The following is a 26,366-nucleotide window of genomic DNA, read 5'->3' on the forward strand; positions in this document are numbered from 1 at the left end:
TCCCTAGCCCATGGCATCTTTAACTGTGCCCTTAAAAACAGTCTTCACCTTAATGTCCACTCAACCTTTTGACAGTTTTCTCTCCCTCCAGTAGTATCAATATAATGAAGCTGGTTCTGCTTTTTATCTAAAGCCATTGAGCCAACCCTTCCAGATGAGATAAGGTCTCAATTGGTCTTATTTCAGCTTGGTCTGAGACAGGGACATGTTAACCACAATCACCATCTCTCTTGCTTAGCCACAGAGCTAGCTTTACTACCACCACCATGTCAAACCCAACTGGTTCTGCTACCTAACAACTGAAAACAGAAAAGAACACCTTCCAGAACCAGTGGCAGTGATGTTAGGCCATCACTGAGCATTGATATAAAAGGTCTAGTAATTTATAATGGAGTCATAAAATCTTTTTTTGGCTGTAGAACTGGTAAAACATGAGGAAAAAGAAGACGGTTTGGGGGTTTGGGCTTCAAGTACTCTGACAAATCATATGATTGTGCATTCTAGAAATATGAGTGACAGCATCATTTGGAGTTGGCCTCTTGCTTGGTGGGGGTGGGAACAGTTGCACTGCCTTTTGTGTTAGACATAATTAGGCATACAGTGATTTTTGTAAATCATTTCCAAAGGATCTTTTCAAATGTAGGGCCTTAGGAAGTATTGCTTTTCTCTCTCTCTCTCTCTCACGGTCTGCATACAGATCATCTACATATAATCTATGCAATCTCTTGTTCTTTTCAGTTATTCTAAAACAGGTTGGAGACAGGTTCCAACATGTAAACTAGATAAACCATAGTAGGCTGTGCTGAGGAACTACATATAAATTGTAGGAAAATTGGAAGGCTATCAGGTACCAATAAAAAGGAGTATTAAAATGGTTGAAATAGGCATAAGTTTACAATGTACGATGTTGTTTCTCTGGTGTTCAGGGTAGTACTATTATTTCAGTTGGGTCCAGGTTATAGTGCTGGACTTCTAATCTACAGGTGGATTAAACTAATCACAGAGCTCAGTAAAATATTAGAAAAAATCTTCCAATAACTTCAGAATCTTTTATTCTCCAATATAGACCTATAAAGAATGTCCCTATAGGAACAGCTTATTAAAACAAACAAACAACAAAAAAACCCCAAAACAAAGCTTTTTCTTATCATGATTAAAATCCTTAACTTACAGCTCCTAAGAGCCTGAACTGTATGTAATAGATACTCTTATACCTGCATCTAGTCGCTATACATGGATAGTTTGTGAAAGAGGTTGACTGCAAAGATGAATTGTGTTACCTGTCAGATTGTAGTATGTTATCTGCAGTGGTTCCACAGTGGTTGGTATCTGTCATATAAATAAGACAATCACCCATCCCATCTCTAGATGGATTACTAGGTTGGAAGCAACAGGAACTGGGGAAAGACTGACCCTCCTGCTCTCCTCCCTGCAAGCATCCTTCAGCACAGTGAGCATTGTGCTGAGAGATCACAAAAGTCCATGGGTGCTGAATAGCTCTGCTACCCAACAAAACAAATTAGCCTGTTTACAGTACCACACGAAGTGTGCATCTACACATACAGTTAGCACATAGCAGTAAACTGGCACAGTGCATGCTGAAGTTTATTGCTCCTGGGTTCATTATTTACAAGTGCTCCTAGGACCGCAGCACATCAAGCTGGGGCAGAGCAGCCCTGGCTGGCAGGGGCCCAGGGGGGTCAGCCTGCCAGTCTGGGGTTGCCCTGCCCTGGTTTAACATGCTTCAGAGGGGCTGGCTGGGGCATGAGGGTGCTATACTGTGGGGCTAGCTGGTAGGCAGCCCCTGTACTGTAGCACCTGTGTGCTCCAGCCAGCTCCTGTCACCATCTACACGTGCATTTCAGTGCACATAACTACACTGTAGGATAGTACTTGTCCTGGACAGTACTATCCTACAGCAGAGTTCATTAACTTACTGTGCTCTTATATGGGCTCACATGTAGATGGTGACACTTTATCGCAAAGCTGATTAGTCAGATCTGCAGTAAAGCACACATGGAGATGCACCCAAATGCATTTACATTATATCTGATTCTGTTTAGGCTACTTCTGGGATTCTGCAGTAGATCTTGGTTTTGTGTAGAGTCCTGGACATTCATTCCCAATATGTAGTTGCTTTAACTGTGCCTGTTCATTAATGAGGCACACTTGGTTTGTAAGTAAGCATACCCGTGGAGCAATTTTCTTAGTTTATCTGCCCAATACAAGTTGCATGTAAAATTGCAACCTGGGATCTAGCGCTTGCTCTGGGGACTGCGTATGTGTTTTGCATTAAACAATTCATTGGATAAAACACAGTAACAATCCTGGGAGCAGGGACTTGCTTTTTCTCAGGGGACTACCCTGACCACAAAGCTACATACTCATGTTTCGTCTTCCTTCTCTCTTTCCAGACTGTGACTCTTGCATTCCTTTCTGCACAGTGCTTTTCTGGAAAGGTATCCATGGAAGATATTCCCTTCCAAGTCTATAGCCTGGTAGTTGCCATGCTTTCGTGGGAAGTGGGAGGTGTGGGTTTGAACACTATCAGGCTGAGGAGAGCCTAGTACCCAGGTTTTCCATTTCCTGGATGAGTGCTCTAACCACTAGGATGTTATGTAAAAGGTGAGGAGCTTTCCCGGTCCTGGTCATGTTCTTAAATGAGAATTGTTGTGGTTTCTGCTGAACTCAGTCCTGTCACTATATTAGATGTGCTCTGAGGTTCCCTAATGGCCCCTCTGGGAAGATTATGAACTTGTCCACCTAGTTTGTGGATCCCTATGGACCTTAAACAAGAGTCAGGTGGTTGCTGCTTGGAGTGGAGCAATTTTGTACATGAACAACAAGTAGACCTATGCATATTTAGGGAATTTCAGGACCAAAAGAAGACAGGGTTCCTTGGGTGAATCTGATATCTTTTATTAGACCAACTTAAGTAGTTGGAAAAAAAAAATTAAGCAAGCTTTTGGGTTTAAAAACCCTTCATCAGGCTGAGGAAGTTACAGCAGTTGGCCAGAAGAAAGCACTTCATGAATTTAAGTGTCTCCAGGGTTCCACAGCTACAGAGCAGGGTTTTTGGATGTAAGCACCAAAATGCTCCCTAGTCTTGTTTTAGCACCCAAGCCCTTCTCTGGATTTGACTCTTAGTCTTCTTCTTCCAGAGGGAAAGCCTCAGTCTGTTCTCCCCAGACTCCAGTCTTCCAGGTAATTCTAGTCCGTGTGGGTCTTTCCTCCCTGGGTCCTTAGTAGAACATGCTTCATTCAAACCTCCCACTCCCCTACATCTATCCTGACTGGCCACTTGCCACCTTTCATAATGTCTTGCAGCAGGCCTGGCTCTCAGTCGCTAGACACCTTATATTGATTGCCTCCAGCTATGGAGATGGGCTGTGCCTGGCACAGGTGCAGTTGACCCTTGTTTGGTCACCTCACCCCATGACTCTGGACTAATATGCCCTACCTAAATCAGTCTGTGAAGTCTACCTGGACAATCCACCTCCCAAAGCAGATATGTAGCATCAGTACTTGTATCTTTTCTTGGGCTGTTTCCAGATAGAATTCAGGGTGATGGAAGATTGTAAAATCTTGTTGAGGCCTGGGTATATTTTATTGAAGGATGATTTCTTACTCTACCAATAGCTGTTAAGCTCTCTTGAGAAGCTATTAGGCTCTCAGTATAATGATGTGTTTCTCAACTCCAAGTAGAGTATTCTCAGTATGTAAACTATCACCTACCGTCTGTCACAGCCCATAGTTAGTGACTTCCAGGACAGGCTGAAATGCAGGTGTGTTTGAATCTTGCCTCTTTTTAAACTTTAATCTATATTTATTATATAATAGTTGGGTTTTTCATTTGCCTCACCACCAAGGTAATAGGCATTGGAACATTTTTAGTATTAAAGCTTTTTTTGGTGTTAACTACCTAGTTGAGGCATTTATACTCTGATTTCTGGGAGTCAAAGTTAATTCTTTTCTTAAGAAAATTATGTTTTCTGTAAGATCTTTATACTGGATCCTATTCCACCCATTAGCTACCTAAGTGGATTTATGCCCCGAAGTGTGATCTATTCCACTCTTCTTAAGTTTCTAAAAACTATAAACATATCTTCTTTTGTAATACACCATTATTTTAGCCTTCAGATTGTCACACAAAACATCAAGGAAGAGGACTTATCCATCTTTTGCATTAAGTATTATTCAGGAACCTCAGCAAATAGTAATAGGGTAACACTTAGGCATCTAATTTCAGTTAGATACCTAAGATGTGGAATACGATCTGGCCTTAGGTCTTTTGTATTTGGTTTGTTCTTAATTTTGTGCAGCATAGTTCTAAAAACATAATTATTTTTTTTTGTATGCAAATTGCATTAAAAGAGGTGCAAATTCTACCTTCAGTTATACCTGACTAACTTCTCTGACCTTATAACTCTGGGCTATTTTTTCCCCAAAATGCTCAGCTCTAAGCACCTAATGAAAGTCTGGGCCTCATTTAAAAACTCAATACCCAGCGTGCATAAGTGTCTGAGAATTCTGTCATTTTTGGTGCCTGAGATGGTAATGACCTATTTTCAAAATAGAACTTTGATTCTAGGTGCTGAGCAGTTTTGAAATGCCTGGCCAGTGACTCTTGCAGAATGGAGTCTTATTTTCCATTGTAAAAAAGAACATAATAGAGGGACATGTGTGTGTGTATGTGTGAGACAGAAAGAGAATCATCATAGAATGGACTGGTTTAAATAGATCTTATACAACATTGCCAACACCTCATATTCAACACTTCTAAGTTAGGGTTGTTTCAACAATCATTAAACATCTGTGTTCTTTTTATTTGATTTCTGTTTTTTGAACCTTTGACATTTTTGTTTTCAAGCTTTTCTTTGCAACTGTAAGGGCTCAGAGCTTACTAGAAATAAAATATACATCATATATTCAATGAAAACTGAGTCTCTCACATAATTAGATGACTCCAGCAACTAGTATATTCAGAAACACCTGCTATTGCAAGTGTTGCAATAAAATAACATGAGTTGGCAACACTTCTTATAGGATGTGTGTAAATTGTTTTGCTGATAGAAAATTTGTAAGAAGTATGGAGAGACTTTTTTTCCGCACGCCGTGGTTTAAGAAAGAAAATAATAGAGCAGATACTTCTGTAAATTGCTTCATGCCTGAAGTCATTTTGCATTACCATCTCTTAAATGCAATTGTAGAATGTTAATTTTGTCAAAATAGTCTGTCTCTTTTATGTCTTTAGGTATTTACATTTTATACTTTACAACTCTAAAGAGGGAATGAAATGAAAAGAGAAGGGCATGCTCTGATGATTTTGTGAGAAATAATGGATGCATTTACATGAGATGTTTACTGTGCAGTAAATTAATTAGCTGCACACTAAATAGCATGTGTCTACACGTGCACCCCCTATTAGGCTGAAGGAAAATAATTTACTCCACAGCAGGATAGTACTTGTAATTACGGGAGTAAAAAACTCCACAGCAGCACACATGTAGGTGCTGTCCCAGCTGGCTCGGACACAAGGGTGCTTCAGTGCTGCCTGCTGGCTAGCCTCACACTGAAGCACCATCATGCCCCAGCCAGCCCCTCTGTAGCACTTTGAGCTGGGGGAGCAGCCCCAGGCTGGCAGGCTGACACCTTGGGCCCCCTGCCAGACAGGGCTGCTTTGACCTGGCTCACCATGCTGCGATCCTGGGCGCACGTATAAATGAGTGTCTGGGAGCAATAAACTTTGGTGCAATGTGCACCAGAGTTTATTGCATCACATTAATATGCACGTGTAGACACACCCAGTGAGTCACAACTTTAAGCCAATGGACACCAGCCATTTCTGGAACAGTGAGACTATATTAATTTACGCCAGTTTAGGATCTGGCTCCTTATCTGTTTCTCCTGGCTTATATTGTTTTCTGGCTTAAATTATTGCATTATAGTTTGATGTTTAGTAGCAAAGGGAATCTTCTGTGCTAGTGGTATGACAAGGATAAAGAGAACTCAGAGTTACATCCAGGTTCAAGTAATGTACTAAAGCCAAATAAAGTTAATACTCTGGTTAGGCTAGAATAATGCCTCACTAGTCTGAAAATAAGCTGTGCATAGGCACAGAGTGGTTTTCTGGTCTTTGAATACGCATTCAAATTACTGAGGAGAAAGGCTGCCCCAGAAATTTGCGCACACACATGCTAAAGCCCTGATCCTTTAAACACTTATTACATGTGCCTAACTTTGCTCCAATAAGGAGTCCCACTAAGGTCAATGTGAGTGAATAATATCATACATATACATAAATGTTTGTAAAATCTGGGCACAAATTTGTGCACCTTTGAAATGCTACATTGATTAAATAAATAAAGAAAGTTACTCCGCTGAACACGATTTGAGTAACAACAATCACTTCAACACCTGATTTAAATCTGGTCCTTGAGCATTTGTTTAACTTAAAAGTTTTTTGGGTAACCCCATTGACTCTAGTGGAATAACTCAAGTAAATAAAGTTAAGCACACGCTTAAATGTTTTGCTGCATCAGAGCCATATGGTATCTCAAAGGGGTTTTCCTGGCTCATAGCTCCTGCAATGACAGCCTTGCAGCCTGCTATTTTGAGGTCCAAATACTTTTTTAAAAAAAGCATATGAAAATGTTGCAAATGTATTTGCGCATGACCAGGGCAGTGGGATTTACACCTTATCCTGGGCCTTTTTGTTTGCTTTTCAGTTGCTGCGATCATGGCTGTGGGTGGGCTTCTTCCCTGCGTGCTGTTGCCTATCCGAGCCTAATATGGTCAGTGTTCTCACCCACTCTGGCTCCTATTTGGTGTCATACCTCCATGTTTTCTGTGCAAAGTCTGCCTTTTTCTTCCTTTCTTGTATTGGCCTGGAATCGCTTTCTCGTCTGACCTCTGCACCCAACTTGTCTATCTCAACAACTGAAAATAGCATTTTCTGAAGCAGAGTATTTCTCCAAAAGAGCAGGGTCCCAGTGGAAAATCTGACATTTATTCCATGATGGATCGACCCAGACAACATACCAGAAATGTCATATGTCATAATATAACCAAACATCATGTAACTTGCATGCTGGACACTGCATCAAATCCTGCTTCCTGTCACTGAGCAGGGGGAGGGGGATTATTGTCCAAAAGAAAGGTGCAAAGGTCACTGAATTTTTGGCATGTAGCATGCATATCAGTGAAGTGAATTGTATGTTGTTGTCTCTAATGACATGCCACTAATAATGATGATGTGCTTCAGCTAGAAAGACAATATTGGACATGCCTTTCATTGAACCGAGAGCTGGATGTCTGTGCCACATGCTGTGAAATTCTGACGCTGCCCTTCTCTGAGTTGCATAATCAGTTTTCTTTCTTATATGTTCTTGCATGCTTTCTAACTAATAAAGTGAGGGGTGGTTTTAATTTGTATTGACTTGTTTGGGTTAGACTTGGATCACTGCACAGGAGACATGGTCTCTGAGCAGCTGAAGGCTGTGTGGGCAGAGAGCTCCCTGTTAGCTGAGCTTGCATGGGGACTCAAAATAACACTCAAAGCCTATGTCTCCATGAGCTGTGTTCCCACTTGCCACTGCTGCTTGTTCCCAGTAAATGCCTGTATACATGTGCTCTGGTGTGTGGCACGTTGCCCTAGGTGGGTTAGGGGAGGCTGGGGACAGCACCTGGGCTGGCCCCAGCAGCCTTACGTGGGGTCCTGGGGGCTGCCAGGGACTGCAGCTGTGGCAATCTGGCAGCACAGAGCCTGGCTGGCAGCCAGAACATGGCTCTGGCTTGCCAGACTCTGGTTTCCAGTGACGCGCTCTGTCGCCTTGTGTGCTACCCCATTTTTTTAAAGTGCAGGGGGTTTTTTACATGAGGATTTCCCAATGTCACCACCACCCGCCATCCCCTTTGTTGTAAATTAGCAGTGCTGGGAATGTCAGTATGTGTCATGTGTTATGTGTGGCACTACAGACGGGTCTGCAGCACTGCATACTGCACATCCGCACTTGTCTGGCTGTGTCCAAGAAGTGTGTCTTTGAGACTGCAGGATATAAATAACTGGAACAGAGAATTAAGATGCCCAGTTTTTGTTTATGTTTGGCCTCACCCTGTAGACCTTTAAACATAGCTATGGAAGATTTGTAAAGCTGTCCTAACCAAGGCCCCTAACCAAAGAGAGCTAAGTCATACCATCGCTTTCTGTGGTGAAAAACACAATGCGTGTGTCCCTGGGCAAGTTGTGCCTGTGTTTGTCCCAGAACAAAAGTATAACCACTTCTAATAGTAGTGGTTGAATGCCCCACTGTTTTTCTGCCATTGATTCAGTGATGCAATCCTAGGATAACCCTTCAGGCATACTTTGCAATGTCCCAGAATAAACTGCTAGTACTTATTACCCTATGAACCTTTTTAGAATTTATCTTGAGACAATGGAGATGGACACCTGAACGATTGCACTTCGTTTCAGGATTAAATGGTCCATCTCAAGATAAAAATCTTTTTGTAGCCTATGTGGAATATAGCAGTTGCCAACCTAAATTAGACCCATGAGCCATCTAGTCCCATGTCCTTTCTCTGACAGTTGCCTGAAACTTCTGCCTGAGAGGCAGATTTTAAAAACCTTGTGGAAGCAATTCTTGACTAAACTGTTCCCTAACTATGGGAAAACTTCTTAAGCCCCAGTAATCAAGGATTGACTTAGGCCTTGTGACAAGAGGGTTTTTACAGCCTTTTCAAACCACTGGGATTTTTATATTTAGAGGGGTGTTATACTTGTTATGTATTCCTTTCAAAGCCTGTTATTCTTGTTTGTGGCAATACAATCTGTATATCTGAAGAAAGAACTGAGTCTGTTCTGTTTACAAGAAACAGAAAGCATCTGTAATTTTTATCCTTCTGAAATGTGCTGTTGCCAATTTTCAGGATTTTTTCTTGAAAATTTTTCTCTTTTTTTCTTTTCTTAAAGCCCCAGCCCTTGGTGCCATGTGATTATATAATAATCTCTGCTTTCATTTACAGTGCAAAGCTTGCTGATGGGAATCCAAAAAGCATGAGAGCAGAAGGATTTAAAAAAAGCAAAAAACAAAAGTTGGAATGTTTGGGGGTTTTGTATTTTTTTTTTTAAAGCTGAACTCTCATGATTTTTGGTGACCTGAATCATGATTGCTGAATATGTTGGATTGGAAGTACTAAACTAGACAGCTCAGCCTGCAGTATTTAGCTGCCAAAATGTTTTCTTGTACATTTTGTAATGATTATCAAAATAAAGACTCATGATAGTTCTGTTGCCTTTTAGGACCAGCATACCAGAAACATAGATGTTGCAGCTTGGTGTCATATACCCTGAATTCTTCATCGGGGCATAAAATAAAGGGGTTGGCAATAATGGAAAACTAAGCAGGCCTGTTTAAGTATGCCTAACATGCTGAGGGCTAGGAAAAGAGAATGCTTACAATCATTTTAATTTACCAAAGCACATGAGTGTACAGCGAAAAAAAAAAGTACAAGACTTCTTTCTCAACGGAGAAGGGAGAACAGCTTATGGCTTTGAAACGTGTTTTCTCTAAATCATCCTCAGGTTTACAGCCTCCCTATAGAGAGGAGAGTGTAGAAGGAAGCTGCTGTTCTTGAATACAGAAGATGGCAGAAGTGCTTCAAAGTATAGATGCTTTTGAGTGTGTTACAGGAAAGAAAGACAGGCTCTTTAAAGAGATTTAGAGATCACTTCAGAGGCAGCTTCCTGCAAGCAGGAGGAGGAATCTGTTTCTTGTTTAAATTATCTTTAATTGTTCTTTCCATGATTTAGGAAGGCAGAGGACTAGTGAGAGCAAGAATAAACGTTAAAATACCACTCCAGTATTTTCAAAATTTCCCTAATAAGACTTCCAGGTCATTCTGAGGTCAAATATAGGAGAGGATAGTAGAGAATGGGACAGTTGATGTGGGAAAGCTGCTGAGAAAGAGTGAGTTGGCAGTGGTGAGCAGCTGTGTGCATCTCTGGGACAATTGCAGTTATTTTCATTGAAGTTTGCAAATTATTCTAGGCTGATTCAGTAAAACGGTGAGGAAACATGCCCCTTGCTTAAGACAACTATTCTCTTTAAGGGAGATGTTTTATCTGCTCTTTCAAGGAATAAAGCCAAAGTCAAATTTCTTAGTCCTACAATTAAACCACCTCCTAGACAAACTAGGACAAATTTCCTCTTCTGACCTAAGTATCTCAGCTAACGTACTTTTAAAAAAGCATGAGGAGGAGCTTTTTAAATAAACCTAATGGGCCAGATTCTGACTGGGGATGTGCCACACCAGCGTATATCAGCTGAGGATTTGGCCAAGTGTAAGAAAACAACTCAGGGAGTATGCAATTCAGACAGTGAAGTGTTTGCTAGGGTAACTAGCCACTGGGTAGAAATGCTTATGGGGCTGCTATAAAGATGGGCATATATCTGCCACATCCTCTCAAATGAGTTTTGGGGGCTTTTCCCCTACCTTCATATTCAGCTGCCCCATTGCTGAGAATGGCAGCAACTTGAACCACACTGTCCTGGCTAATGAAGCCTCATGCACCCTTAAAAGCGATGAGTTGGACAGAAAATGGTTATAATGAGGCCCTGATTCAACAAAGCATTTAAATAGCCTTTTAACCTTAAGTAGCGGAGGGACCCAATCTTGTTCAGCTGTGGGCTGAAATATTAGGGAAATGGGTAGATTTCAGCAAGGATTTAGTGCGCCTCTTTAAATATTTGCTGTTGAGGACTTAGGCCCACATGCTTTATACAAGGCCATAGACCCCCAGATCCAGTTCTGTGGACAGCATTGAGAGACTGTCCATTGACTTCAGTTAGGTTTGGATCATGCCCATAGTGCCCACAATGTCAAGGCCAGGATGAGCAGACTTCCTTCCATGATTTGTTCACCATATGCCTTTTTGGTTGGATGAAACCATGTGCTTTATCACTGATAGTACCAACAATACATGGCAAGGTGAAGATCAACATGAGCTTGTGGGACATTGTAAAGCAGAAGGGCAGGGGTCAAGTGGCTCCGTCCATCCAAGAAGGGCAAGCCTTTGTCATTCATTTCTTGACATCTGGATCATGTTTCTCTTCTGTCCCTTGTCAAGTGAGTTAGGTTATAATAGGTAGCATGCATTCATGGTCAAACTCACTTGTCCCCGGTAGGATTTTTTCACCAATCCATTTTTATATTTTATAAACCTGCATAGGGACCATTTTACAGCTGCACTTTTCATAATCTGCTCTGTAAATATTCTACAAGCTGCTTGGTAAATCTGCAACTCAATTTTATATCACACATGATGCCATAAGAATATTTAAAATATGAATTCATTTATCTCATATTTGTATTGGAAAACACTGAAATTTGAGTTTTATTTTTTTAATGTGATGGGACCTACAGATATGGTCTTATGCTGGGGGTAGGAGGCAGGTGAGGGGGGTCTGTGGCTTCAGTATAAAGAATCTGGTCTGGATCCTTCACAAGTGTAAATCAGCATAAATTCAGGAGCTTTAGTAAGTTACATCCATTGAGTATGTAGCCCAGTTCACTATAAGCAGTACAGAGAAGTTATACAAAATCAATATTTTCTACAGTGCTCATTAAACTGTGAGGATGAATGTCCACCAGGCAGCTTTGTTTTACAGCTTTTTCCATAAGCGTTAGAATTATATGTGCCTGTTAAACTCGATTATACCACAAAATGACACATTTTTTTTCATTTAAAAGTCTTTTAAAACAGAACATTTGGATATTTTACCTGTCAGTAATAACACATATCTGGGAAAGAATCAGTCATATTGAGTAAGCCATGTCATATGACAAATTATATCTAAATTTTAATTATATACATTCACACACACAGACACATATACACACACACACGCACACAAACATATATATATAGATATTAAATTTAAGGTTTGGAAGGGCATAAGAAAAGAAAAAAAGCGAAACAGTTTGCCTCTGATTTTGTCAGACTGGTTAAACGTCCAGAAGAGAAGAGGTACATTTTAAGCCCAAAGGGGCATATTTATTGCCTGTATCTCTAAGATTGTGCAGTTGTAAAATACAGAAGATAATAATGGACAGGTTTCCTCAAATGCTTTGTTAGTGATGCTGAACCAGTGCTTGAGAACCAGTCTCTGGCAGCTGCAGTTTTACTTGGTGCATCTTGTTGAACCATGTTTTAATGTGCAATGGAGGGTTCCAGAACCTGATTTTATATGCTAATCTGACATGCTGCTGTATATGTTATAGAGCTCTAGAGATGGCTACCATCAAAAATGACTCATTCATATTGGCCCTTTGAATCTGTCTGTAGGTAGTAAAATGTTAATCACTTTGAATTAAGGTATTCTTGGATCACTGTGTATATGTGACTGAAGATTCCATTTTTCGAGTTCTAGAGGAGGTATCTGTACACAATTAAATCTTCATGAGAATAATTTAGTAAGGAAGCTAATGTTAGGAAAGACTATTTACAGATGTTGTACTTCAAGTTTGAAAAAGGGATAAGAATGTTTGCTTTAAAAGGTAAACAGAAGAAGTTTGCCAACATACATTGGATGGAAGTAGGACTCACTGAAAATTTTCTGTAGATTTTTTTTAATGGACAATTGGGACTTGGCTTAAACACAGAATTTCAAGGAAGGTGTCTATTTTACTTTAAAATATTCTGACCCCAAACAACAATCCTAGAAAATGAAAATATTTCATTTTGGGTAGTTCTCAGGTTTTGGTTTCCAGAAAATGTGGAGTTAGGAATCAGTGATTTGAGTGATTGGTTTTCCCTGAAAAGTTTACACTTTCTGTGTTGCCTGGAAGTAAAGAGCCTTTTAGCCAGTTCTACCTGGTATCTTCATGCATCAAAATCTCTTTAAAGCCAGACATTTGCTCACTGACTGAAGATGTCCATGGAAGGAATGCAAGAGTCTTTTAGTTTCCCTATTGAACAAAAGCCTACACTTGAAAATTGAATGTTGCTAGTTGAACAGAGGTCAGCACCATTGTGCTAGCCAAGCAGTTTTGATTTAAGGACCACCGAAGTTTTGCCTCATGTCTACCCTCATGTAATATTATATTTGCATTGCCTTCTGAGTATCTCAGTCTCAGTGTTTGGCACTGCTCCCTGAAACAGTGGATTCTGGAAGATTTCCAAAGGGCTTTTAGGATACCGTGGGGAGAGCAGCAGAACTGTTGAGGACAAAGTCAAAGTCTCATAATTCTCTAACAGAATCTCTAGTTATACACCTCTGCACTGAATAAATGAAGAGTGGGTGTGGTATATATCGAATATTAACACGGAATACTTACAATTCTTGAATCCCAAGAAAAATACAAATTATTGATTGTGAATAACTTTTGAAAGATGCCAAATAAATCCCGGATTAGCGTGGACATATATATATCGAGTTTGTGGAGATATATAAATTGAGATATTGAGTCTGCTGGAGCACAGAAAGAAACATGCTTCAGCAGACTCTGGCATCACATGTATTAGCACCTCTGTGCTGAAAAATGGCAGTGGGGTGCTTTGAACTACAGCTCATTCAGTGAACTTTAGTTCAAAGCATCCACCACCATTTTTCAGCCCCGGGAACACTGATACACATGACGCTCCGAAACTTTTAATTAAAAGTGCCCCCCCCATCTCCCAGAGAATAGGTAAAAATGCCCAAAGAGTTCAGCTCATAGTCACTATCAGTATAGCCATAGCACCAAGAAGGAAAGCTTCTGTGCCATCCTAGAGATGCCACTACCCTAGGCACACATAGCCAGGGCTGCTCCTCCCACCTAGCTAATTCCACACATTATGTGGGGCATAGGTATAGTGAGCCCCTGTCCCCAGCAGTGCCTCCTGGTATTACTAATAACAACAGATTTAGCATGCTAGGTTAGTATACCCTCCTGTGTAGACTCCATGCCATATATGTTGGTACTGGATTTATGACCTAGATACCTTATGCCAGGCGGACCCAAACCCTCAGAATGACCACAAATTCTTCTATTTGATAACAGGCAAATGTTATTGATACACAATGGGCACATCTACATGAGACGCTTACTGCGCATTAGCCTAATAACACTGCACAGTAGCATGTCATAGCAAAAACTGTGCTAACAGCATACTGCACACTTATTACGCTAATGCTCAGTAAGCATCACTAAATAACTGCACCAGCACTACTGCGCAGTAACTTTAGGCACTGCACATTTAATTAGTGTTTTACATACTAAACTAAATGCACAGTATCTAAGGTGCATTAATGAATGTATAGATGTGCCCAGTGATAGCAGATAAGAGTAATACAGGCAAAACAAACAAAATAACCCCCAGATTCTACTTATCTAATAGTTCCAGGGTTCACAGAAGAAAGGTACACCTGGCTAGTATGCGAGCTTCACTCTGTAGTTCTTTCTTGAATGTCAGCAGTCTTGGAGGTCAAAGGCTGAGGTCCACTCTTCCCAGTGGGGTGGGTGAGATGGGTTGGTGGCACACCCTCTGTCTATGATGACCTCAGGATCCCCCCCTCCAGGACCTTTTGCTGCTCTGAAATCTCTGTGAAATCTCTCCTTTTGTAATCTTTCTCTCCTGATGACTCTTCATTTCTGGGTACCGTTGATTGGTTTCCCTGTAGTCATCATGCTCTCCACATTCTGTCCTGTCAGCATAATTCCTTGTTTCCCAAACCCACCACATGCACACATATCCATTTAGTCATTTACTGATGTCTTTAATTTGGGTATGCCCGGCCTCCTAATTTGGTCCATCTACCAAAACTGGAAATCCCAGGTGCTTTGCAGGTGGTCACTGTGACCAAATCCCAATGCTGAAGAGTCCCTTTTCTTTGTTATGGGTTTTCAGGGAACACTGTAATGCATGTCTTTAATTTCCCAGGATGTGTATGCCCACTTGTCCGTTGGTCTCAGACACAGTGTCTGCCTTAAAGGCTGTGAAACTTTGTCAGAAACAGGCTTTTAGAAACCAATTAACCCTTGCCGTTCCCCATGACCATTGTTCTAATGTATATCTACTCTATCTACAAGCCTATTCCTAAAACAAACCCTCTAACCTCTAAATGTCATTTTCTAGCAATCAACGGGTGTTATATTTCTCTGAGGGCCTCCCGCCTTGTTACCAGTTTCCCATCTATGCCCAGTGCTGGCTGCTCTCTATTATGTTACCATTCCTTGGCAAGGATGGCATTGTTATTTACCAGTGATTGATTGAGTCACTTCCTAGTCTCCTCACTTTTTGCTCCCTCCTACCATACTGTCTCTTACCAACATTTCACCCCTAACTTTGCATTGTTTCTTTTTTTCATTCCCCGTATGTTTGTTTCTATGATCTTTTCAACCTTCTTCCTTCATGCATCTACCCTTCTCCCAGCTTTCTTGTCCTTCTTTCCCTTAGTGTTTTATCCTGTGGCTTGGAACTTTCAGTCTTCTATCTCTCTAGTATTACTGGCTGTGGTGGCCTACAATAACCATAATCACCACTTGACATCTCCTCCTATCTTGTTCATTCTCCTTTCATTTTATCACATCTTTACCTATCCATTCCAGATGAGGTTTTATGTTATCTTTCCATCTTGGCCTTGCTGTACCTTGAGGTCTGATACCCTCCACCTCAATTTCCAGAATTTGCCCAAATTATTCCCACTTTGATGTAGTGGAGTGGCTTGCATATCTTTGTAATGCTGAGCTCTATGTCAGTAGTAGTGTGGCCTAACTACCAGCAGGACCTCAAATGCTGAACAGGTTGAAGGGTAGAGATCAGATTAAGAGGAATACCTTGGTCCTTCAGGTTCAGTGTTGGGCATGAGGCCAAAAACCTCATTTCAGGGTAAAAAAGTTAATGTTATGAAACCACAACTAAAGCAGTGGATCTTGCAGTCATGCAGACCATAATTCACTTCAGTTGAATTATGCATGGAGAAGGGTGGTGGTGTCACATGAAGCTACCTGTTTGCTAGGTTTCCAACTATGATTCTTGTTAATTAAACAAACTCTCTTCCTTGCTGTAAATTATGCTAGAGGTATTGTGCCACATTTCATGTATTGGTAGTACCAGGAGAAGTCTTTGTATTTCTCAGTTTAAAATGGCTCTTTATTGAGAAGACTATTTTCAGAATCACTACATCCATGTTACTATATAGTTATCCATATCCATATCCACGTTCAGATTCTATTCCACCAATTATTAGGGGTGTAAGTGGACTTAGGCACCCTATAACTGTATTGCACCCTGCTTGCATTCCTGGAAAGCAGCTTTTGTGGAAGGAGTTAGGTTTTCTTTCTCCTTGTTGCTTTTTTGTGACTCAGTTTTAAGGGTCAAATGGCAATGTGTTACAAAAATAGATATGTTAATGGATTTTCAGGGATTTGAACAGGGTAGAATAGCATCACACAGAGGCTCCAAAGTTCATTTAGATGACTAATAGGTGGAATGGGATCTGACCTAGACTACAAGCAAGTAGAGACACATAGATCCAATTGCAGGATGAGCTCAGTAGCTTATTAATAACAAAGCTTGGTGAGGGGAAAAGAGCACTCTCCAAATACATGCATAACACTTGGGCCCTGATCCCACTAGCTATTCTGCATGAACAAACCCCTGTGTCTGTGTGCTGCCCTACTAATCACCACTCAGTGAGGGACTGCCCATGTGTATCAGCTTGCAGGCCCACAGCCTGGGTAGCCACATAAGCTTAGAGCAGTGGTTGTAAGCTGGGGTGCTTCGAGAACCTACCAGGGATGCCATACCACTGCCACAGGATGAAATTGCACCTCACACCCTGGTTTTCAGGAGGCCCAACTGAGGAGGAGCTACAACAGAGGCCGTGTGTCTGAAAGAATGACATTATACAGGTGGGTGCACTGCTTCTCCTCTAGCTGCTTCTTACGTCTTAACATGAGCTGAATCCAGGAGACCTAATGCAGAAGCAAATGGTGCACCTGCCTGTAGAATGCAATGCAATCAGATACACTGCCTCTGTTGCAGCTGCTCCTCAGTTGGGCCTCCTGAAAACTAAGGCACATAGGGCAATTTCACCCTGCAGTGGCAGTAGCCTGGAGATGGATGCTGGTGTCAGCAGGTAGAACTGCCCCATGTGCTTTTGTGTTAAGAAGACATGTTGGAACCAGACTGGAAAGAGCTGCAGCAGGAAGACTACAGTGGCTTCCTTAATATAATGCAGGCATTCTTGCTGTGGCCATTTGTCAGTTGGGTTATACCATGCATCTTGAAAACAGCTGCAGACAGAGTAATTCCACCTGTCTTGCTTGTCTCTCTTTCTGGGAGACGCTGTGAAGGGTTGGATCAGAAAGGCCTGAAGCAAGAGCACACGTTGCTGTCACAGCCACTTCCCAATCTGGTTTTGCAGGAGGTATGCAATGCAAATCCACCTGGCCATGGCAGTGGTGGGAGTGGAGCGAGTATAATATAACTCTGAGGATCTAATCAATTAATAACTAATTAATTATTGACAATACCATTATGTTCATTTTTAATATAATATATTTATATTAATTTTTTTAATGGGATGCTGTAACACTTTGCAGAGTTGTAGGGGGAGGGGGAGACCTTGAGCCTAAAAAGGTTGAGAACCACTGGCTTAGAATGATAATGCCACTTAGAGAGCCAGGGAGAGAAAACTGAGTGAACTTAAGTAATGAACGCTTGCAAAAAAGCACCCAAGTTCTAATTTCCCCCTCCTTTGCTGCTGGAGAGGTGAACAGCTAGCAACAGGGGAGTGTAAGAAGGCCAGGGCCCATGTGTAAAGACAGGGGCTGCCCAGAAATTACAGTAAAATCTTGGAATGCCTGGAAAATCCATGAAAGTTGCATGTTCTGAGGAAGATCACGTTCACTTTTCTGTTCCCTCCATTTGCAAGTCTATAACTTGGCACCTGATCTCTCATCAAGTGTTGAAATCTGAAAAATATATGCAATTACTAATTGTTATCCCCTCCAATTCTTTCATATTTTCCCTTGTCCCTTTTAATAATAAAAGCAAAGTTAACAATATTATTGAATGAGATTTTTCATCTAAGGGTTGAGGAGCACAACTCCAATGGAAATTCAGTGAGGCTGATGCCCCTCCAGCCCTCAGGCATGTCTGAAAATCTCTTCAAATCAAAAGGAAAAGACAGTGTGATTATTTGGATGAACAAAAGCCAAAACAGTATAGCTCTGATTAATTAACTCCTTGTATGGCTGTTTTGGCTTCTTGCACTTCATGTAACTGAATTTAATTAAAAGCTTCCTGATATATGACTGACCAGATTGTATTTTGTTCTAGGCGGTGTGGATATAGCAAAGCTAAACAAGATCCAGAAGAGGAAAAGATGCACTTCCATAATGGCCACAGTGAGTGAAAATTAAAGTAATAAGGATACACACACACGCATGCATAGATATATACACATATAATCATTTGTGGCTTTGCACAGTGCTTAACTTTATGCATGTAACTAGTTTCATTTTGTCAATGGGATTATTTCTATGTGCATAGTGAAGTATGTAGCTCAGTTGAGCTCTGATTTGATTCTGTTTCAGTAATATTTCAATAACTGTATTTCCTTCCTCTGTATAGAGACTTCTGCTATGTGACACCCATCATTTTTAATCTTGTTTAGTTGGTACAGGGTGTGTCTACACTTGCGCCTGACTATGCAGTTGTTACTGGGCAGTCATTTAGTATTTGCTTTAGCGACTTACAGCGCAGTCCCAGCGCCGCATGCGTCGTTTCCAGCCCTACTGTGCAGTAGCTTGTCCAGCTTGTGGATGCATCTACATGTGCAATTACAGCACTGGAATAAACTACGGAGCTTATTGATCTGGAGTTTACTGCTCCCAGGCATGCCATTTGAACACGCACCTGGGAGCAATTAACTCTGGAGGAATAAACTCCACAGTTTATTCAGGCACAGCACATGGAGCCTAGAAGGAGCAGCCCTGGCTGGGAGGGGATCCTGGGGGTCAGCCTGCCAGCCTGGAGCTGCTACCCCCAGCTCAGTGTGCTGCAGAGGGGCTTGCTGGGGCATGATGGTGCTTCCGTGTTGGGCTAGCCAGCAGGAAGCCACCGCACTGAAGTACCTTCATGTTCCAGCCAGCTAGGTAGCATTTATATGTGCGCTGCTACAGCATGTTTTACTTGTAAATACAAGTACTATCCTGCTATGGAGTAAATTAGTTTACTCTAGCCTAATACAGGTGCACATGTAGACGTTGAGATGTTTATTACATCAACTGCACAGTAAATGTCTTGTGTAGACATGCCCTGTAGCATTTCATTTCTAGGAACTATGAGAGTGAGCACAGAGCTGGTGTCAGAAGATTCTGATTTTAATATTTGCTCTACCACTAACTCATCATGTAGACTTAGGTGTCATCTTGGCCTCAGTTTCCCTCCCCGTACTACCAGGAGAATAGTATTTGCTTTCCTTCCTCAAAGAAATTTTGCAAAAATTAATTTGTCAATGATATTAATCCGATTTGTGCATTTAAAGTACCATGGAAATACTAAAAGATATTACTTTTATATAAAACCAGTGCTAGAATTTCTAAAGAGATCCTTAATAAGGTGCTTTTTGGATCTATGGATGTAAAGTGCAGTACACAGAAGTTAGATATTACTGTATTTACCCCAGTTGGATATGACTTAGAATTTCAGATAAGCATCCACTAATTAGACTTTATACATGAAAAATGTATACATTTGTTATTATTTTTCATGTGAAGCATCAAATTACTGGAGGGTCATCTTAAATTTGTCTCCTCTGTTGCTGCAGCAGGGCAAGCAGTGGCACAGGGGCAAGCAGTGGGGTGGCAGGTAGCATGGCCCCAGCCCCACCCTTTGCCACCTGCTGCCTGTCCCCCCACCACTTGCCTTCCCACCCTGGGTGCCTGTGTTCCCTGGCACTTGCCCCCCTTCCTGCCTGCCCCCTCATGCTTGCCCTCCCTTACTACCTGCCACCCTGCCACTGGTTAGTCTCTGTCACAGATCCAGCTCTGGTCCTGCTGCAACCTGGGGCACAGAGCACATGATTGCTCCAGCTCCCACCCAGTCAGGTAGTTGTGGCTGTGGTGGCAGCAGATTCCAGCCTCAGACCTGCTCCAGTTGAACCGAGACCCAGGTCTACATCTGCCACCACTGCCCTTGTTGCTGCATGGCCAGGCAGGGGCTGGATTGACCATGTGCTCCATGCCCCAGACTGGAGCTGGAGCCATGATTGGTGAGGGGAAGGAGGAGAGCAGGGTCAGGCAGAGGTGGTGGTGGGAAGCAGACCCGTGGGAATGGGGGAGCAGTGGTGAGGAACAGGTGATGGCGGGGTAGCAGCTGCCACTGTGGCTCCAACTCCAACCCCAATCCTAAGTCTGGGTTGGAGTCAGAGCCTCTGTAGCTACCTGCTCACCATTTATACTCAAATCCAAGACAGGCTGATTTTACTCCATGCTGAATGAGGGAAAAAGCTTTGCCTTGGCTTTGAGTAAATAAGGTATTTAGCTATCTTTTTTTTTTTTTTAAATCCTTTTCCACAGTAAAATCAAACCTCCATTAATGCCATTTAGTGTAAGCAGCAAAAAGTAACTTCTTAAGGGATACATTGTAAACCTTGAGTTTGCACTGATGAGCAGGTACTGGCACAAGTAGGTCTAGTGATTCTCAGAACAAAGTTGTAGTAATAGCAATAGTAATTCCTGTAGAAGTACTTCCTGCTCTCCTGCCACATCCCAGACAACAAGCCTAATATTGATTTTATGTTTCATGGAAATGCAACCCACAAGCTTTGTTACATTGCAGACATATTCTCTTCCTCTTTTAATTCAAGGTAACATTTTTTGCAATGCAGAGTTGATTAAGTAGGTTATACATAATCATTAGTGCATTATGAATTGCATCTTTCCATGAGGAGGATGTCACATTCTCTGGGACAGATTTTCAGGAGGACTCCACAAGTCAGCAGCTCCCATACCGCATAGTGTAAGGAGAGGTTTCACAAAAGCACCTAAAATTAGGAGCATAATCCCTTGTAAATTAACAGGAACAGTGCTCCTTAATCCCTTAAGTGACTTGGGGAAATTTCTTCTGGCAGTGCCTAAATAGGAGCTGAGTCCTTTTGAAAAATTGCCCCTTCTTTTTTGATTTTTTTCCATCCACCTTTCCCATGGGTAGACTGACCATGAGACAACTTTCTACCATAAGGGGCTCCATTATATATATTAATACAGTGTCTCATAATCTTTTAACACCACAATATTGATGTAAAGTATGGATGTTTAATAAAATGAACCAAGGGAGAACTGAGGCATGACAAGATTAAACCATTCACTCCCTGCAATGTTTTCCAGTGTGGAAAAAGTTAGCAGAAGAGATGAGTACTATCCACATCCAGAACTTCATATGCCAATTAAATTTTAAATTATGTTCACAGTTAAATTACCAGGAGTAAAGACTTATATCGACCCACATACCTATGAGGACCCCAATCAAGCTGTCCATGAATTTGCCAAGGAGATAGAAGCTTCATGCATAACAATTGAAAGAGTTATTGGAGCTGGTAAGAAGATATAATTAGCAATCATTTTTTAACTTCCATTAGCATCATAATCTTCAAACTAATAAGAGGCTTTTCAAATATATGCTTTGTGGAGACACCTTTGTAACTGATTTAGGCCCTGCTCCTGCTCCCACTGGTGTCAGTGAGATACATATTATTGACTGCAGTTGCAAAACAATAGAGCCATTTGTCGATCTGTGTGGAAAAGATTTTTTAGTGGGGTGATATAACCAAAAAATGGGCTTCTCTTGAACTATTCCACTTGAAATGTTTTATTCAGTTTTGGGGTTGACTATCCCTTTTATAATCCCTTTTTACTGTAAATCAATTTCAAACTGAAGTAAAATTAGCTCCCTTTGAAAATGTCAAAATAAAACCTTTCGACCTTTCCAATTTTTTTCCTGTTGTTTTTCAGCCAAAGTTCTTTGTTAAATGTTATATAACAATTTTTATATTTTGAACTGTAGTTCATGTTATTTTATCCTGAAACTGCATTTTTTGTCAGTTACTGTTTGTCTAAAACACCACCCTTTTTTTTGTTTGCATAAGTAGCAGATATGAACACAAGTATTTTTAACCATTGTGTGTCGCCTTTGTATGAACTGCTGGTGATCCTGCTACTGGGGTATTGGAAAGTCTTAGAAAAGGAGCTGTATGGATGATTTCTGCTTAGAAAAGTATAAGTTTCAAAATGATCTCAGTCTATTTTACTTACCAGAGAGAAATTTAAGTGACTCGATCACAACGTAGGATTACGTATGACTTATGGGATACTACAGGGCTCTTAAATAGGCATAAAGTTTTAAAATTTCAAATTGGAAATTAGCCACAGCTTTTTAAGTGTAGTGACAGTCACCCATTGTAACAGTTTAGGGATTTGGTGGGCTTTTAATCACTTGAAATTGTTTTGGCACTCATTCAGGGTCAGATGTCTTCCAAAAATTTGTGAACAAATTTGTCACAAATGACAAAATTTGTGACTTTGTAGTACTGTCAAATGCGTGATATTCCATGCATAGTGGCCCCTTCTAGCTGTATATCTTGTAATATGGCCCATGTTTTGGTATCAGTTATGTATTCCGTTATTCAGGGGTGTTTTCCAGATATCCAATGATATTTTTCTTTCTGGCATTGTTTCTTGAAGGTGAGTTTGGTGAAGTCTGTAGTGGACGTCTGAAGCTGCAAGGAAAACGTGAGTTTCCAGTGGCCATCAAAACCCTCAAGGTGGGCTACACTGAGAAGCAAAGACGAGATTTCCTGGGGGAAGCAAGCATTATGGGACAGTTCGACCATCCTAACATCATTCACTTGGAGGGTGTTGTCACAAAAAGTATGTACCCGGCTCTGCAGGCTTTGCTCATTGAACACTGACTAATTAAGAAAAATAAGGCATAAATCTTAATTATAGTCCCAGGGCTAAATTCTTACTTCTCACAAAAAATCTCTGAAGAAAAATGGTAGTTACTCAAACTATGAACTCACAGACTAAAATATATGAAAATTTTCAGTCAGATTACTTCATAAATTTTATTTTTCTTTGAAGATTATTCATATTATAGTGAAACCTAGGGCATCTGAAGCAGCAAAGTGACATGGCTTCCCCAGCTCACACTTCATCTGGGTGACAGGGCTGAAAAGAGAACTCGGGTCTTCTGTGTTCTAGTACTGTAGATAGTCTACTACACCACAATGCCCCTATACTAATAATAATCACTAGGTTTGGACCCTGCAACTAACTTTGTGTTTTGCACTCACATAGAGTCACCTATGAGACCAAAGCCTTAATATTTAAGTGCACAAACATCAGTATTCCTCTTCAAACTAGAGGGGACTATACTCTCAATTCCATCCATTTTTTTCTGTAAATGTGTAATTTTTAACCCACAGGAAATGGAGAAGTGTCTTTGTTTCTGGGTCAGATGGCCTTCTCTGTCCCCTTTTCAGAGACAGGAATTTGTGAAGTGGAGGAACACTGTCTTTTATCATCATTAAAAATCACAGAAACCAAGGTGGGGAAGGAGGAACACACAGAGAGTAAAGTATGGGGCTGAACATAACCTGGAGGGATGCAGGTGGAGGCAACAGACGCCAGTAGGCCCTTTGGTTACCAGTACTATGGAGATCATTCATTAAGACAAGTTTCCCTGGAACTGCTGGCAATGCTGGGCCAATAACTATCCCTTTTTCCTGGGATCACAGCTACGAGATTGAAGGAGGCGGCAGAATGTATAATGCTCAATGACCCCATAGCTCAGCACTTGCTTGGTATGTGTGTGTACTTCAAATACCTGCAAAATGGATCCACATGCTAATTAGCCCCTAAGTCATGACTGGAGCTGGGTGCTCTTGTCATGAGTCCTGGGATCTTCCAAAAATTTACATGCAGATGAAGCACAGGGCAACTTGGTCTAGCTCCACCTCATAGAGGATGAAGCCACACTAATTATGTACAGCAGGCTGAGAGAAGGGAGCCACAGAGGGATTCTGCATGAACTGTTTGGGGCCCCATTTGGTGATGTTTGCCAGCCACTTAAGGCTGATGAAGAAACAGAAATCATTGGAAATGGGAAAGAAAGGTGCAGCTCAGCTGAGGGGGTGAAGAGGAAGTTGAAATGTATTCAATGTAGTAGCTCACCATGACTTTAAAAAGAGTTGGTGCAGAGGGGAACTGCGCACAGCAGGCACTAATATATATATTATTCAGATAGGTTATACTAACCTATATTCATGGTGGGTTGCTATCAATATATGTGCCCAATATCATTTTATAAGCATGCTTAGTGTTGGTTGAATTTAATCAACTTTACACTTGGTTTCCATTACTGAGAATGCACTGCTTTTGCCATTAATTTAATGATATTCAATGTGTTTAATAAGGTTTCCTTTTATACAAATATAAGACAAAGAGTGTTTTTCCGTATGCTGTTGGGGGAAAAAACCTCCTTTTGTATTCAGGTAGATATGGTAATTTTTAAGCCAGGCCTCACAGAGGAAAGAGCCTTCTTCAAAGACATGAACTTTAGCCTTCCACTCACCTTAATGAGGTGTTAATTTCAAAGCATGGTTAGAGGTACTCAAACACCAACATTATGAATAGTGAAGCCAACTGCATCCAATTCGTTACTCACTAGAGGCAGCTTTTCACAGTCATTTATGGCTTTTTAAATCAGTGTGTTTAGGGATTTTAATAGTAATTTGCAAAACAGACTATAAGTGAGGTATTTTAATAGTAATTTGCAAAACAGACTATAAAAGTTCCAGCCATTAAGCCTGTGAAGAATGGATATTGGTTTGCAATTGACAGCTTTTTATTACATTTCCACTCAGTTTGGTTTCGTAAAGTCCTAGGGTAGGAGAAAGCAGAATAACAAAGAAATGACCTCCACACTTCGATAGTATACAGAGCTTGCACTTGCATGTGAAAATCAAGTAGTTTGATGTCTTCAGTCACTAACCTCTCCAATTTGCCCATTCAGTTCTGCATTTTGCATGTTTCAAAGCCTAGAGAAAAATAGTATTTTTTGCCTTTATGTTCTTTTCCTCTGTTAATTTATACAGAATCCCTAAAACAGTACATTGAAAGGTAGATTTCAAGTATTTCACCTAACAGCCAGAAATCTTGTAATAGATACTATACTTTGCCATTGAACACATATCATAGTTTGTTGTAGAGCTTTCTGTTGGTATTAATGTAGGATGAAAAGCCATGTGATTTAGGTCACTGAGTTCAAAGGTTCAAACCTTGGAGTGAAGAAAAAATAAAATGAGTAAACATCAATGTCAGACACTCTCAGAGTTGACCTAACATGGCCTTAGTATGCATAAAAGCATCATGATAGCTCTGACTGCTCCGGAGTCCTTACTAGACCTTAAACTGTGATATTTTTTATTTCTAAGAAAGCTATTACTGAAAGAGGCCTGAGTCTGACACATTCTGGGCCTTGGGTGGATGTTATTTGTGGGGAACAGACTGGAATATCACATTTAGCATAAGGGAAAATATTTTTAATAAAGTGACAATGTTGGATCCAAAGTTTATTGATGCCAGTGAGACTGTTTCCATTGAATTCAAGGTCATGAAGCTGCGTAGGGGCCTGGTTATGCTAATAAATCTCAGGGTAGCAGGTGAGGGGACAGGAAACAGAGATAGGCATATGTATATATTTCCAACAAATAAGCTATTATCTGAAAAAGAGGCTGTGGATGATCAGAAACTACTGGGTGCATTTGCAGTTAATTTATGGAATACTTTCAGCTGCAAAAAATATAGGGGCTAGATTAATGAAAAATAGGTAAAGACATAGTAGCAGCAGTGCCTTTTATATAACAATCCAAAATCATAACAACACTCAGCCAGTCTTTGAAAGACCCAGGTTCATAGATTCATAGATTCATAGATGTTAGGGTTGGAAGGGACCTCAATAGATCATCGAGTCCGACCCCTTGCATAAGCAGGAAAGAGCTGGGTCTAGATGACCCCAGCTAGATGCTTATCTAACCTCCTCTTGAAGACCCCCAGGGTAGGGGAGAGCACCACCTCCCCCCGTTCCAGACCTTGGCCACTCTAGCTGTGAAGAAGTTCTTCCTAATGTCCAATCTAAATCTGCTCTCTGCTAGCTTGTGGCCATTATTTCTTGTAACCCCTGGGGGCGCCTTGGTGAATAAATACTCACCAATTCCCTTCTGTGCCCCCGTGATGAACTTATAGGCAGCCACAAGGTCGCCTCTCAACCTTCTCTTGCGGAGGCTGAAAAGGTCCAGTTTCTCTAGTCTCTC

General features: G+C 41.0%; 1 protein-coding gene across 15 annotated transcripts in view; it reads left to right on the forward strand.

The window, feature by feature from the left end:
- EPHA5 (EPH receptor A5) overlaps positions 1–26,366 on the forward strand; it is a 386,478-nt gene that overhangs the window by 277,868 nt on the left and 82,244 nt on the right. For 14 of the 15 annotated variants that reach the window (XR_003096319.1, XM_025215915.1, XM_025215906.1 and 11 more), the window contains 4 exons: positions 6,729–6,794; positions 18,329–18,396; positions 21,465–21,590; positions 22,735–22,920. Coding sequence is in view for 14 of the 15 variants with exons in the window: in XM_025215915.1 (XP_025071700.1) it covers positions 6,729–6,794; positions 18,329–18,396; positions 21,465–21,590; positions 22,735–22,920 (446 nt within the window). In the remaining variant the exon portion in view is untranslated. The remainder of the gene's footprint in view (positions 1–6,728; positions 6,795–18,328; positions 18,397–21,464; positions 21,591–22,734; positions 22,921–26,366) is intronic. The other variant, XM_025215908.1, reaches the window with a different exon arrangement.

Source organism: Alligator sinensis, unplaced genomic scaffold (genome assembly GCF_000455745.1).
Source record: "Alligator sinensis unplaced genomic scaffold, ASM45574v1 scaffold320_2, whole genome shotgun sequence".
In the NCBI taxonomy this organism is placed as follows: domain Eukaryota; kingdom Metazoa; phylum Chordata; order Crocodylia; family Alligatoridae; genus Alligator; species Alligator sinensis.